Source organism: Cydia fagiglandana, chromosome 6 (assembly GCF_963556715.1).
Source record: "Cydia fagiglandana chromosome 6, ilCydFagi1.1, whole genome shotgun sequence".
Lineage (NCBI taxonomy): Eukaryota > Metazoa > Arthropoda > Insecta > Lepidoptera > Tortricidae > Cydia > Cydia fagiglandana.
This window is the reverse complement of record NC_085937.1, coordinates 17,664,760-17,680,730: the sequence shown is the minus strand read 5'-3', so window position 1 is coordinate 17,680,730 and position 15,971 is coordinate 17,664,760. Positions and strand designations below refer to the sequence as shown.

General features: G+C 37.1%; 1 protein-coding gene across 5 annotated transcripts in view; it reads right to left on the bottom strand.

Moving 5' to 3' along the window:
• The window catches only part of LOC134665392 (E3 ubiquitin-protein ligase HECW2), a 130,642-nt gene that overhangs the window by 21,957 nt on the left and 92,714 nt on the right, over positions 1 to 15,971 (bottom strand). The window contains exon 1 of one of the 5 annotated variants that reach the window (XM_063522328.1): positions 12,420 to 12,908. The exons of the other annotated variants lie outside the window; for them this stretch is intronic. Within the exon in view, the coding sequence (XP_063378398.1) occupies positions 12,420 to 12,460 (41 nt within the window). The 5' untranslated portion in view covers positions 12,461 to 12,908. Of the gene's footprint in view, positions 1 to 12,419; positions 12,909 to 15,971 lie in introns of those variants that run through there. 5 annotated transcript variants of the gene reach the window in all.

The window sequence follows — 15,971 nt, the reverse complement described above, 5'->3', positions numbered from 1 at the left end:
TATTGTTAAAAAAAAAACTACCAGGGATATTACAGATCAAAATGCATATAGGTAAATTCTAAATTGAAATTGTTATCTGACCTAAGAGCTGTAACAATTTTCAACAAGTTGCTTTCATGATATATATTATGAAAGGAGTTAGATAAGTCCTGAAATATGAACACAATTAAACAGCTAAAAAGGATGTGACATGTTTGTTCTCAACATAGTTACACTGTCCGTACAAAGGGCAAACAACACTGTTTGCCTTTTGTAAGTAATTAATTGCAGCAGGAAGTCAATGGACACAATGCGGGGGCCCAGCCCAACTGACCCCCCATCGCATAAGGACAATGTATTTCCTTTTTTCAAACAGCACTAATGGAAGTATATATTAACTAACTTAACATGTGTTTTATCAAGATAAATTAGACTTTGTTACAATGGAGTAAGGTGCATAATGGAAAAGATAAGTGGGGTAATTTGACCGTCAACTGAAAGCCGAGCATATGGCGGAATATCGCAATGTGTTTGATGTTATCTATTGAAAGTTGGCGAAAGGCTTTTAGCACATTTGGTCTCTTTGTTGGAGTTTCTTTCGTTTTTTAAAATGAACATATACATACTTACATGTTCTGTCTGTTCTTTTTTACTAGTCTAGGTCTTTGCAAAATGCGATAGCACTTTTTTGAATGAAATTATTAGAAAATAATATGTATAAGATGCTAGATTTAGATAATTCCATTACTTATGTCTAGTTTACATGAGATTAGCAGTTAATGAAAATAAAACAATGAACTACTTGTAAATAAAGGTATATTTTGGCAGTCTTCGTAAAGAAAGCCCACCAGGTGTTTGTTGGGCTGAACGTCAAAAGTCGGTACTTCAAAATTACAGTTAAAACATTATAATTTCTTACACCCATCTCCCGAAATTTACTTTGGAAAAATTAAGTATAACGATTTAAATTGAATACATCTAACATACTATATTATTTAGGCTCATCTCTGCAGCTAAATAATTATCCAATTACGTAGATATATTGTTGAATCTTGGGAGTTTCGATTATCAAACATGTAAATAATTACGTAGTAAACATCATACTCGTAGCAAATTAAAAACAAATGCAGTTCATGCAATTATATTTACGCAAATGTCTTTATCACATTAGTATCGAGTGGTTAATAAAACTAATTGAAATTGATTGTACTTAACTAAGATTTACATGTGTCGGCTTTCATGTGTAATTGAGTATATTAGTGTAAATTGTTTTATAGCAATAAGGATACAAACACGATTGTTGGCTTGTAATATCTCGATTACTTATACGGAAATATATAACCTACGTGTTATTAAATGTACATTTAGAAAATGTACTGCTCACATAATATGCAAGTGGATTACTGTCTCGAAAAGTACGTTTACTATGCGGGTATATTTTTTGCGTCTTTGTATCTTTGTGAATTATAACTTATATTTTACTTTTATACTTTAAGATATGTTTTAAAACTTTAAAAAGGTTAGTGAGATTAGTATCTGCCATCATCTATGAATGAACCTTATTACATTTGTATGTACTTGCAAAGGTATATTTACTTATATCTAAGATAAAATAGTAATCTACCTACAAAATAATCTTTAAATATTTGCATAACTGAAAAAGATTCGCAAAGTAAATTTGCAAAAATAAGTTATCATTATCACGGATGGACAAAAAACAAGGACGCTGACCGATTGGTGCGCCCGCGCCTACATGACCAATTATTGGCAAATCGTAAAGATATTGTCCTTCAATCAATACGGCTTGTATTTAATTAAGATATAGGGACTTCCTTAAGTTTCAAAATGAAACTACGGTTTTTAAGACGGTATCTAAATAAAAACCTATATAGAATTGATATTCAGTAAATAATTGCCAGAGGTTGCATTGGCAAGCATTATTTACTTAGTTAGGTATTGAATTTTAACGTTTTTGAATAAAATTTACCTATATAGTAGTGTACCCTATGATGGGCGAGGAACCAGTAATGGGACAAAAAACCACAAATCCTGTAAAATAAGTGTCTAAAAGTAGTTTATAAACACTGCCTGTATATTATCATAAATAAGAGTCCTAGAGCTGTTTCAGTTTGAATTTTTATTAAATTTGGTTGTTTTTTAAGAAATTGGCGTCAACCCAAAAGTTGTCGTGTCACTGAAAAAAAATACCACTACGAATTCTTAACAACTTCGCTAAGAGAGGTGAGTTAATTTATTAAATTTTAATTAATTAATACTTGATGAAAACTAGAATGTGTTTTGTTAATTGCATTTACCATGAGATAAGGTATACAACATACTATGTTGTGACTCCACAGATGTAAAAAAATAGTGGTATTTGGCCCAATCCCATTATAGGAGCTGTAAAACTGCATACCTCCTATAATGGGCAATTTACATAATGATGCTTGCCATGCCATCATTTCATGTTTAAACAATACAGAAGTAAAATTTAGTTACGAAATATGTCAACCAGGAGGTATGCTCGGACTACGGATAAATTAATATCGTTTTTTAGTGTGGGTTAAATCTTGGTAGCCGAGTTTGAGCCACTTTCCCGTTTTCCGATTGAGTTGAAATTTTGTATTCGTAATTAAATATGCAAATCGGATGATAATGCAATATTATGATAACATGGACCAGATCTGATGACCTATTTCAATATTTTATACTGATAGAGCAGTGCCCATTACTGGGGGGCCCATTACTGGAGCTTTGGTGTCCATGACGAGAAAAATAGCATAGTTTTAATTTGTTAAGTATGTGGAAACTCATTGCAGTATCTTTGATACAACACGCCTGAAACATGAAAGACGGGTAGGACTTTCATCTTTCAATACGCTAAGCGGTAGACCATTCACATGTATTAGGGAAATATCAAAAATACTCCAAATTCCCTCTTAAATGTCCCATGACTGGTGCTGTTACTATACGAGTATTTTTCACTAAAAATAATCCCTAAAACAATTGAAACTCTGACCTGAAGTTTTTCACATAGCTCAGTAAAAATGAAAACATAAAGGATGCATTTGAAGAATTTAAGCTACTTCAAGTCCGTTTTTGCATTGAAGGAACCGTACGAGTTTACATTCAAGTACAATCTCATTACAGAGAGTACTTTAAATTCGAATAATTTGCAATAGACGCACGTTACTACCATTTCGAGGCATGTCGCCGCAAAGATAGACAATCTTAAACGTTCAATTATGACGCTTATCTGCGTCATTAATTGTGATGACTCATCATCGCGTCTTACCCTGTTTACAAATGCAGCATTGTTAGTCATGTTAGTGCATATAGTAACTTAACAGCCAGTTTAAATGTGCATGTAGAAAGGCGCAATGTTAGGTGCTAAAATTAAATACCTTATTTTTGAGGGCATATAAACCGAGTAGCTCGTGTAACGACCTTACTTATTGCAGATAAGTTTTAGTTTCAAGCGATTATCATGGCATTGATAATTAAAATAAAGTGTGTATGTTATTATTTTACACAAATCCACTGCTATACTCGATCGGAGTATTCGGAGTCTTGCACTTGGCCATAAATTAAATATTTCAAGTACATTTGTACATAAGTAATTGTAGGTTAGGGTAAGAGGTACCTGGAAGCGTCCCGAATTACCTAAAAGTCCTAAAATATTTGTAAATTAATTATAACACAAACAAGATCTCTTCTTAGGGCCTAAATACTAAAATACATATCTAGGTAACAAGTAAACAAAACCGATTTGATCGCAAAATTCCCCGTGGTTGTCCGGGGCCAAACATTGGCTCCATTCAACAAACCCGTTGAAGAATCTTGTATTGAAGGTTGAACGCACGTTTCGTAGTGGGCTACCAGGTGGCATTGTAATAGTAACTAGTAACTAGTCCTCCCGTCCTCCTTGGCGAGGGACGCTCTGTATTATCTACCTTTGTGCTGAGATATTTAGCAATGTGTGAAAATATGCCGCCGCGGCCTGACTTGGTCGGTTTTAGACAAATATAGAATAGAATAGAATAGAATATAAATATTATTATTCGTGAGCACATACACAAAATAGAAAATTATATATACAAGCAGAGAAACATAAAAAAAGGAGAAAGTGCCACGAAATGGTCTCACCTCAGCATGTTGCTGGCGATTTCCAGCGCTGATCTTCCGATGAGTCCATCCGGTGAAAAATATGTAGTTTTGTTAATTGTCTCTCATTCTTCGGTATATATAGAAAATTGATATTATTGTGTCGATAAACACATGAAAGGCCTGCCTGTTGAATTAAGCAGCTAATATTTTGTGGTTTATAAAATGTTGATCTAAGCAAAAGGATAGAAGGATACTAAACATCTCGGTAATTTATGTATTAGAAACAATTTAACTCTATTCACAAGATGTATTTTTTTAAACAACCACATGGTCGAACTTATGACCGTAAACTAGTATTTAATCGGAGATAGCAATAAGAAAAAATCTAATATAGTGTGGTAAAACAACACGCACGAAAACATCGATTCTCCACACGCTGTGTAATCCGTAACATGGTGTTTGTCCAGAACGTGACGACCGATCCTAATCCTAACGCAACGGATTACAAATATCAATACACACTCGCATAAACCTTATTTTGAAAGCTATAGAGTCGGGATTTGTTTGATTGGACTAGATTTTTAAGTTAGCTTTTTAGTTAATCTAGCAGTTCGTTCAGCTATCTCGTATTTGGCTCAGAGCGCACTACAAATTTAGACTTTAGTGAAACCTAACAAAGTGTCATTTGCGTTGAGCACATGCTTGTAATAAGAAGTAATGTCAATGAAAGCTGTAGATCGTATCGAGATTTCCGACAATAGTCGATTCCCATATCCACCGATTACCGGCGAACTATTACGGTTTACGACGGTTTGATTAGCCCCGTGACTATAACGATATGGGAGCACGGAATACGTCTTAAAAAGTAAAACGATTTACGATACCCATAAAAACTTAAGGTCCGTCCCTGTTATCGATAATTTAAAACCAATACCGGCGAATAAACCACACCTCTGTTCTATAGGGATTAATGTTATTGGTATTATTTCGTGTTAACTAGATTTTTGTATTTATTTTTTATTTATCCGCTTCCGTTCAATTTGTTTTGTAATAGTCAATTATTTTAAGCCGTTAAAGTAACCTTTGTCCGCTGCATTCACTGATTATCGTTATGTTATGAATGTTTAGCTAATGATAATCATAAGTAGTCACTGTTAGTTTTTATATAGTCCTAACGTATTGTTTTATGTGAGATAAAAAGCTTATGGGAGCTTTTGTTGAGTTTTAACTACTTTATATATTTATTTTATTATATTCCGACAAAGGAGAATCATTTTATTGCTTTCTCCTAAAGTTAAAAGAGAAATAGTTTATCAATGTTTGTCTCTCAAATGCATGTAAGACTTTTTGGTGTTACAGTCTACTTTATCACCCTAGAATCGTTAAAATAAATGTACACAACCTTATTGCAATGGGAATAAGGTGGAAAAGTGTATAGATGTTTATGAACAAGGCGTGCGCTCGCGCATAATGGAGGGCGGCCGATTCTTTTGATCGCCGCCGCCTTCCAGAAATCGGACAAATCCTAAGTACAATGGTCTGGGTACGCGGCAACCGTTTCTTATCCGAGATAGAGGCAAAGGGTTTTGTTTGCACTTTGTATTTGTACACATGTGTGTCAGATCTATATTTAAACAGGTTTTTAGTTGTACATTTCGTTGCAAATTTACTATTATTGATGAGGTTTTTCAACGATACCTGCACGTGTGACCGCTGTGCGATTGCAGTGAAATAAGATTGCGCTTGCACTTGCACGTTCCTAATAAAATGTTTAAATCGACAATTTTATTTCGCCACCCATAGATTTCAAAGATTGGAACCAACGGGAACCGAAGGGTAATGAGACCGCGAATACCTCTACACGTCATTACTGCTACCGCAAGATCTTGGACAATAGGCACCTTGAGGTACCTATGTTCCTTGGGAATATTCCCATTTCCTTATGCTTATTAGTCATTTGATGCAATTTCAACACAAATAGTAAGTCTGAAGTGGCGAGGCGAATTGTGTTTGTTTGTGGGCTGGTAAATGTGTCGATGCGTGTAAATGGCAACTGTGAGGTCATCGTAATTAGTTTCATAAATATGCATACATATTTTCTCCTTCAGATGCAGGCAAGTTGACTAATTTAAAATATCTATTTATATTTAAAGAAAAAATGTTGTGCCATTTGTTACCCCTCTAGCACGCGTTATTGCAGAGATTAAAGATTGCCAGAATATATGGCGAATGAGTAAAAATTGAAATTGGTCAGGATTCAAAATCATAGTTATTATTTTCTTTTTCAAAAAGTTGCAGAAAATCGTGTCTTGAAAATTTACGAATATTGGGTACATATGCCAGGTAACGAAAACAGTTACTATTTGACCAATATAAACTCTATTTCTTAATGCGCGGTTTTTCTGTTATTATTCGTCTAACGCTACGTCTTACGTAGGCGAACAACGCGCGAACGCGGCGCGGCGCGGCGCGGCGAAATCAATCCTTTGATGCCCATAGAAGTGTCCTACGTAAGCGATCTCGTTGCGAACGCGGTGCGGCGCGATTTGCACGCGAATGTCAGGCGGCGCGGCGCGGCGCGGCGCGGCGGCGGCCGCTTTCGCCGCGCCGCGCCGCGCCGCGTTCGCGCGTTGTTCGCCTACGTAAGACGTAGCGTTAAAATCAGGATTTGATCCAAAGGATGCAGTGCGCGCTCTCCGTTGGTAAGCCGAAAGGCGTATCCTATTTTTGTCCCCCAGTTTACAATTTGTTGGACATGAGCTATTTATTTAATGTCCGCGTTGCTCCGGCCTAATGATTATTGTGCCGCTTTAATATATTTCAACAGGCCCATGGACGACCTAAATATCACCGTCCTTGTCCCGCCCCCACCGAATAAAGAAGATAGGCTTATCGATCGAATTCTGTAACATTTCACGCTTTAAAAATAGTCTTGTTTAGAAACTTGAAACTGTTAAGGGCAAAGGGTATTTGAAATGTTGCTGAACTTTACTTGGCAAGTTAATTGCTCAGGAAACCGTAGCATTATCATAATGGCTCAGATTAATCAGGCTTTATGGGAAGGCACGAGGCGGTGGGGCTTTGGCCGCGGCTGTTAAGTACTATTGCTATTATGTAAACCCATTCTAAATGATACTGTATCGTTAATGGTTTCGGAGGATGTCAAAGGAATTGGATAGTGAAATATATGGCATTTCTGTCTGGAATAGTCTAGATGGACAAGCGACTGTTAAGGAAGATGGTCCCAAAAAAGTCATGCTCTAGTATTCTAAATTAAATTCCTAATGACAAAGGCAGTCTTTCCATTTTGAGTCCTGTGATTCCGGGACAGCTGAATCTTACATTTGAGCAGATAATTCCATAGAAACTGTTTTGTCGCCAAAATAATTCATAGTTCCTTAACCTCCAGAGACCCAGAAGGTAATGTTTTGTTTTTGAAATTGGAATCCTTAGTTACATAATAAAAGTTCAAAATAGATTTTGAAATATGTAATATGTACAAAAAATTGTACGCAGGGCCTAGGAGGTTAAGACTGTTATTATGTATTAGGACCCTATGTAAATCTATGGTCCTTCATTTCAAGTAAGCGCTAGAGAAACTAGAGTCAATAGCAACAATGGTCAAACAAATCAGTTCCCATTAAGCTAGCAAGGAGTGAAATCCACATTTGCGGAACTGGCAGGTCAATTGAGCCGGCGCGCGCGCCGGTGACGTCACCGCTGTCTATCCCGATCTAAATTATACGCTTGCTGAGATATCGATCAGGCTTTAGCTATTTAAGGCATAACTTTCATTTGCGGTAGGATTAATTTAATTAATTGGGACTTTGGGACTTAATTCGGAGGAAAAGTTATGGTACTTAAGCCTTTTTGAAATTGCAAATATTTTTACCTACAAACCCAACACATGTATTTAGTGAAAGAGTACGTTCTACATTTACTCTACTAATTTGCTCAAGCGTGGATAGTTAAGTATGTGTCTATTCAAATTTCTTGGACCAGTATCTGTACCATACATTAAAGTCATCTATATGAGTTGCACGTATTTGTTTCAATCCAATGTGTCTTTGGGGTCATCCATTAATTACATCACACGTTTAGGGGGAGGGAGGGAGTCAAGAAAATGTGACATATTGTGACATGGGGGAGGGGGGGAGACACAAACTTTGTGACGTCACTTTAACTTCATCAGTAACCGAAATTTTTTTTTAATTATTTTATTCACTGTACATTTAAATAACAAGTTTTTAAAACGATATCGTTTTTGTTCGTTTAATTTTCTTTCCTAAGCAGTTTTGGGTTATAAAATTACTAATATTTATATCGTCAAAATTATTTTGATAAAATATTAATAATACTTAGGTACTTACTTAATTCGATTTGGCGATTTCGTAGAAAAAATGTGACGTCACACTAGGGGGGAGGGGTTTGCCAAATGTGACCAAGTATGACAAGGAGGGGGGGAGGGGTCAAAAAACCTAGAATTTCGTGTGACGTAATTAATGGATGACCCCTTTTTAATAATTACACCATCATCATCATCATCATCTCAGCCTATATACGTCCCACTGCTGGGCACAGGCCTCCTCTCGAGCGCGAGAGGGCTTGGGCTATAGTCCCCACGCTAGCCCAATGCGGATTGGGGACTTCACATACACCTTTGAATTTCTTCGCAGATGTATGCAGGTTTCCTCACGATGTTTTCCTTCACCGAAAAGCGACTGGTAAATATCAAATGATATTTCGTACATAAGTTCCGAAAAACTCATTGGTACGAGCCGGGGTTTGAACCCGCGACCTCCGGATTGCAAGTCGCACGCTCTTACCGCTAGGCCACCAGCGCTTTAATTACACCATATCATATCACTACTGCAATTCCCCTTTTTTTCAATTATAATAATCAACATCTCGTGTTAACTCGCAATTTTTCCGCGCTTCTGTGTTAATGTTGGTATAATAACGTATTGTTGCAGTAATTACGCAGGAATTAACACTACTAGTACTATTATTAATTGTCCATAGGTGGACTCTATTGCCTTTGAAATAAAGTTTACGAATAGTTACCAAAGTGGGGAGGATGCGTCCTTCGCTGCACACAATAAGGGTCACCGGTACCTTGACCACCGAATAGATTTTATCATTTTATCGTATCCAGACGTCGCGGAATAATTGCTTTAATTATAATGCATGACAGTAATGACGGGATGAAAGGGCTATGAAAGACGTCGAGTGGTTGAGATGAATATGAACTTGTGATGTTACTGAACTTTGAAGTGGAAGATAACAAGGAATAGGATTTGAATACTGTGATGTACCTACAGGAGAATAGGTATTGGACTTGGTGTTCTTTTTAAGTTTATAGAGTTTGTCCAAAACAAAGCATTAATAATGCATCTTTAGTAATTCCACTTCTACGATTCTGATTTATGCCATAAACACTTCAAATTCCTAAAAATAATTTGGCAATAGTGTTTTTAATTTTCACGGGCAGGGCAGAACATATTTGTTTTTTATGTTCATAAATAATATAATGTGGCAGCCTTATTCACTCGCTCTTACAGTCTCTCGCACCACAGTTCAATTAGATTTTATTTAACACAAAAGACAAGGGCCTCGCAAAGATCCACCGCCAGGAGCTTCTCATCTAAATGGTTAAGGCCGCTGCAAATAATTATGCATTAGATAATGAAGACTAACTAAACGTGTGACAAACACTCGACTAGCTGAGAGCGAGAGCTGTGAGAACACATTAATTACAGGAACAATGACAACCGCGACAGATTAATGGTAAGATCAGCATGGCGTCATTTTTGCATAACCCAATAGGAAAGCCCGAGAGAGCCGGAAGCGAATGAATGGAGACATGAGCGTAAACACATTTGTTATGCTCTTGCGCCTAACAGAGTTATTTTACGCACTTCCGACTTGCGGATGATTTACGTCCGACGTGACATTATTTTGAGAAGCTTCGCTGAGAGAAAAGTACAACAAAAATACACTTAGAATTACAAAAATAAACTTAATCCGGGGACAAGGAGAGTTAACTAATAGGAACAAATTGACTTTTGTAATTTCTATTAGTTCTTGCAATTTCTATTATCTGTTTGATGAAATTATATTTGGGATTACTGAGCTATTTGTAGAAATAAATAAACTTTACAGAAATAGTGAAACGTCCATAATTATTACAAAAACTTCATTTTTTCCCCCAGTACAGAACTGTTTTTTTAATTCCTGGTGATGATTTTTCTCTCAGTGTTCTTGGAATGAAGTAGTGGAGAATTTTCTTTTAATTCGCTCTTTCTAGCATGGCTAGCAATTCCGCTTCACCACCGTGTAATGACTAAGTAGGGGTGAAGGAAGCGTATTAAGAACTCAAAAGCAGACAATTAAGAAGACATTTATAAATTCGATTTATTATAGGAAATAACTAGCGGGGAGGCATGGAAGCTGAAGACAAATACTACTGTTATGGAACTTTCAGACGCTTAATGAGAGGTAGAGATTTTAATTAGATTATATCCTCTACCTACAGCCAGTCAGAAAACATACTGAGGTATTTGAGCGCCACTGTGTTGAGTTAAAAATGATGTAGTGTTAAGCAGCTTTGGAAGTCTCTATTTTACAACAGTCATAGTGTGTATAGTGTGCATAGGGATGAATACCGGATGATGTTAATGTTTTTTTTGGCACTGCAGAGTTGCAGATGAGCGAGATATCGTGAGATAATGTGTTTATGCTGTAATATAATGACAATGTCTGTAAAATTTTATAAATATTGTTTACAATAAAATTTAAGTCATAAAGATTTATGAGTTTATGACATGGCAACATGATATCGGCAGGGCCAGATAAGCCTAGAAGGGGTATGTTTAGAACCTTTTCTTTAGGCAGGTAGATCTAAAAAGGGTGCGGGGCCTTAAATGGCGCTGCGCAGACAGACAATTGCTTGCATTGCTTCTACGGATAATCCAGACCCGATCCTGCAACTGATTAGTTAAAACTGTTTTCGTTCACATGCAATATTTTGGTGTAGTTTTTGCAATAAGTATTTGGTATCTAGAACAACACTAAGTGTTAGGCTGAACTTCTTGAGGTTACGGGCTCTCATTATCTTACTACTGAGTTTTTTTACCACTGGGTCTAAAATTACTTTTGTCTTTGGGTTTGAAATACTATAAAGAACGTATACGCGTACAGGTTGCTCAGTATGTCATAACATAAGTGTCGTTTCTATAAATTTTATAGAAGTAAAAATATCTAGAACATATTACATTCTCTACAAATCGAATTGCAGTACTGTCAGTCGGACGCACCTCACGCAGCGCACGCGCAGCGACAGCGCATCGTGCGAATAGGAACACTTGCGCAAGCGGCTAAACTAAACCGGGTAACTCTTTATTACCTCTACGTTTCGCTGATAAATTGGGACGATACACTTTAAAAATAGCTTTCTTACTTTATTGTGTAACTAAGGTTAGACGTCAAAATGCTTACCAGAATTATAACGCTATGATAATTTTGATTGACAGCTTAGAACGGCTATTGTTTGTTTTTCAAATGAGGATCTTTACGATGAATTATGACGGTAGCTGTTTATTTACATATGTAAGGAGAAAAAACGATTGACAGATGAACGTTGCTTGTATGGTCGAAGAAGTCAATTTTCGGTGATCATAAGGCAATTCCTTTTATGTGATGAGAAGGTTAAGTTCCAGATCAATATGAACGTCGTCGTCAGTCGGTCCTTCAAATGTGATTGATGCATCCTGCCCTTAATCACATAAGACCACAGTATGTATCAGAACGAAAAGCCAAGAAAGAGACCCATTAATGTTAAGGCCATACTGAGCAACTTTTACTATGGGACCAACCCCAACGCAGAAAAAAAATTTACTCTCCCATAGGAAATTTCAACATCAGACCAGCAAAATGTATGAAACATCCAATATTTTTTCCGCTTTTTCGGGGTTGGTCCCATAGTAAAACTTGCTCAGTATGACCTAAACATTAATGGGTCTCTTTCTTTGCCTTTCGTTTTGATATATACTGTATATTTCTAATTTCTGTTAGAGCACACCAAAATTACGCTATCAAGATCAAATTTCCCTAAACAGTGAATTTGATTCCATCAAAACTAAATGGTTTATTTAAGAATACGAATAACTTTACGACAAAAGTTCTGGTGGACTTACAGACTGCTGATTAAACGCCGGTCTTGGATATTATCCCCATAGTTCTCCAACCTTTGACGAACTGTCGCCAGTGGGTCACACGGACCCCTTGGGTTCCAATCCCTCCTCACTACGTTTTAGATACTTCTGATAACTTACAGACTGAAGACGACGCCGAAGGTCTTGGATATGACCCCCATGGTCTTCTTCCAGCCCTTGACGAACTGGCGCCGGCGGGCCCCGCGGACCCCCCGGGCCTCCAGCTCAGCGTACCGGTTAATGTTGGCGACTAGATACCGCCATGTCCACAACACTACACTCACTTAGTCAGAGGTCTTTTTCACTGTTACTTTTGAAAGTCAGGAAATTTTTGAAAAAAGAAAATTAAAAAACTGGGATGCTTGTCACGTTCGTTTCTAAAGTCAGTTACATTCGAGTTTTCTAAGTAATATAACACTGGGGTGCACGTTTTGGATCACGGTTCCTTTTTCCAATCGTCAGTTTGTTCGAAAATTTACTAAATAATTATAACACTGGGCGCATACGCAATGAAATCTAATTCCAAATGTTTATATCATTATTCAATTTAAACTGAAGGAAGCTTAGTTTTCCATTTAAAAAGTTCGAAGTCGTAAGCGTGCAAAGCGCGCGGCGCGGAAACGTGCGTGCGGCAGCGCGGCTCGAGCGACACTAACTACACCGCGTAGCAGCACTAGCAGCTACGCCGTAGGGGCGAGCTTTTGCCAATGCTCCACTTTCAGGCTGAAAGCTTGCGTCATACAGTTTATGAACAACTTTGTACGGTATAATGTAAAGTTGACAGCGTTTTGTTAATGCGATTTTTTTAAAAGCTCGAGTTTTTTATGGTGCGTGGTTTTTACGATTGCGATTATAAGGAGCTTTGAAGGTTTGATACCTATTATACAATGTAAGTTTGGCAAATTTTACAATGTTGTTTGTGGTTTCTGTTGTTTTGGCAATTGTTAATTTTTCGCGGGAAACATTAGAAAAATTACAATGCATAAAAAACCGCTGTTTCATTTACTATGACATATATGTTTTTGTATTTTAATGAACATAATGTGATTTATAATTGTCAGTACTTATACGTTTTATCTCCATTTCGACTGTAAATTTTGTCTATAAATCTTATTGAGCTACGGCCCTGAAAGCTTAGGTAAAAGAGTTAACAAATTACTTTTTAAGTTATTAGTGTTTGTATTTTGTATAGGTACTACAATGACGAAACTGATTTGATATAAATTCTTATGACCATGACATGAATAGCATATCTAAAACGGCCAACGTTTGCCACATGTGGCTCTACCATAGGAGTCCAGTAAGTATGTAATAAACAACCAGAAATACCTCCACACCCCCCCACTTGGAATTTAATCGTCAATCTCTCGCATCGATTTATTTAAATCTACTTTCTTTGTAATTTATATAATTTAGCTCTCACATTGATTTTTACTTCAATTGCGTTTTGTAAGCTATTGTTTCCGTAAAGTCACGCCACGGGCGTTGGCGAAAACTTTAACAGATTTCTATCAATGTAATTTACACCTTAAATTGGTAAACGTAAGGTTAACTTTTGTTTATGAAGGTAATGCAGTTCATGAGCATGTTGCGCATGCGATTGTTCCTGTTATTTGTATTGAGTACTGGTCACAATTTAGACTCATGATGACCAGTATAAATGTCAACTCAAAGTCCATCAGAGGGCATCAAAATCATTATCTGCCTCTCTATTATATTCGAGCGACAGAAAGGCAGATACCTAACTTTTTGGATGTTGGCGATATGCCTTCTTAATTATAATATGTACTAGCGACCCGCCCCGGCTTCGCACGGGTTAACAAATTATACACCTAAACCTTCCTCAAGAATCACTTTATTGATAGGTGAATACCGCATGAAAATCTGTTCAGTACTTTTTGGGCTTTTAGCTATGATCCGCTAAGTTGTTTGCGTTATATCATTCAATGAAATGTTTGACAGAAAATTCTAAGAAATGACAGTTGTCGACGTCATATTTTGCGTGTCGGTCTGGACGAGTAAATCTACCTTTGCATTGGGAACTACCGCAAATTTCATTGATCAAAATTCGTGTATCTCCATATCACTAACTCCAATACGACGGCAACACAACAGTTATGGACAGAGATCTTCAATTTTTGATAGCCGAGACTATTGTTACCACGCGTTGTGAACACCGCGCCATTACGAACAATTTGCAAGTGCGCCCGCGCCGATGCGTCGCCCGCGGGTCGCGTGCGCCGTCCGTATGTCAACGCACCAGATTTATCTCCACCTCATGTGGTCAGACAAGGGTGTGGTTTACTTAAAAGCACACGTTTAACCAGGTCAATAACCTTATCCTTAAACTAATACTAGTAACGAAAGAGTGCAAACTCATTACAAGACAATTTCTATTTTGAACTTTTTGTTGTTTGATAAAGATTAGATCTATTAGCTTAATTATAAGTACGACCAATGTCTATTTATAGATCAAAAATAAAAGAAGAGCATTCCTCAACCCAATGTCAAAACAAAACCTACACACGAAACTACTATGGACACAATTGACTGACCATTCTTAATCATTAACTCCATCGATATAAAGTCTACTATAAACCAATTATGTCGACCGCTCTTTGTACAAACAGCAACACTGTTAACTGACCATCGGTCGACCTTATGCCTTTTGTAATAAGGTCCACCGATGGACGGTTAACAGTGTGGGATATGGTCCAATTACTTTAAATTCAATTACCCGAACAGTAATAGCTACAGACACCCACTCACAGTTATATTTAGCTGCGGTGAAAACTTGGTATAGGTTAGTGTTGATGTCACTTTGATCTCACGCCTGACTCACAATTGGCCTTTTCCGATCCGTGCCTTCATTCTAGTTATTATGTAAATGTACGATGCCGACGTATGACGGAAAATATAGTAAATATATCCGGTGCGTGATGAATGTTATCGATGTAACGTAAGTGCATAGTGCATTAACTGTATGATATGCTGGTATGAAGCAGGTATGATTTTATGGACAGTTTAGGAATATTCCTATTAAATGAACTTGTAACTTGTACCTATATGAGAAACGACAGTCTATGTCCGCTGCTGGAAACCATCGCGAGCGCGGACTTCTGGCCGAAGGGTGTGGTGTTTCGGCGGTTCCGTGGGAATCTGCCAAAACCTACACCGGAACATGCGACACAATTACTGAGTCGCCGAAATATTTTTTTAGCTTGTAAGATTTTACTATTGTATGTATGTTAGTTTGTAAGGTATGTATCTATGGGCCTTAGTTGCCTGATAATAAATGATATTTTATTTGATTTATGTAATATGCTACATGTTGTAGGTACCTAAAATTACTTTAATATGCCACGATTAAAGTGTGATAAGATGATGTTATAAAATTAATGAAGCAATTAGCACTATGTAAATGTTGGTAAAATGATGATTGTTTTTTTATTTTTGCACTTAATTGCAGTGTTTTCATTTTATTTTTTCAATCTGGACCATGAAGACATGACTTTTTTTAGGGTTCCGTACCCAAAGGGTAAAACGGGACCCTATTACTAAGACTTCGCTGTCCGTTCGTCCGTCCGTCCGTCTGTCTGTCACCAGGCTGTATCTCACGAAGCGTGTGATAGCTAGAGCTAGACAGTTGAAATTTTCACAGATGATGTATTT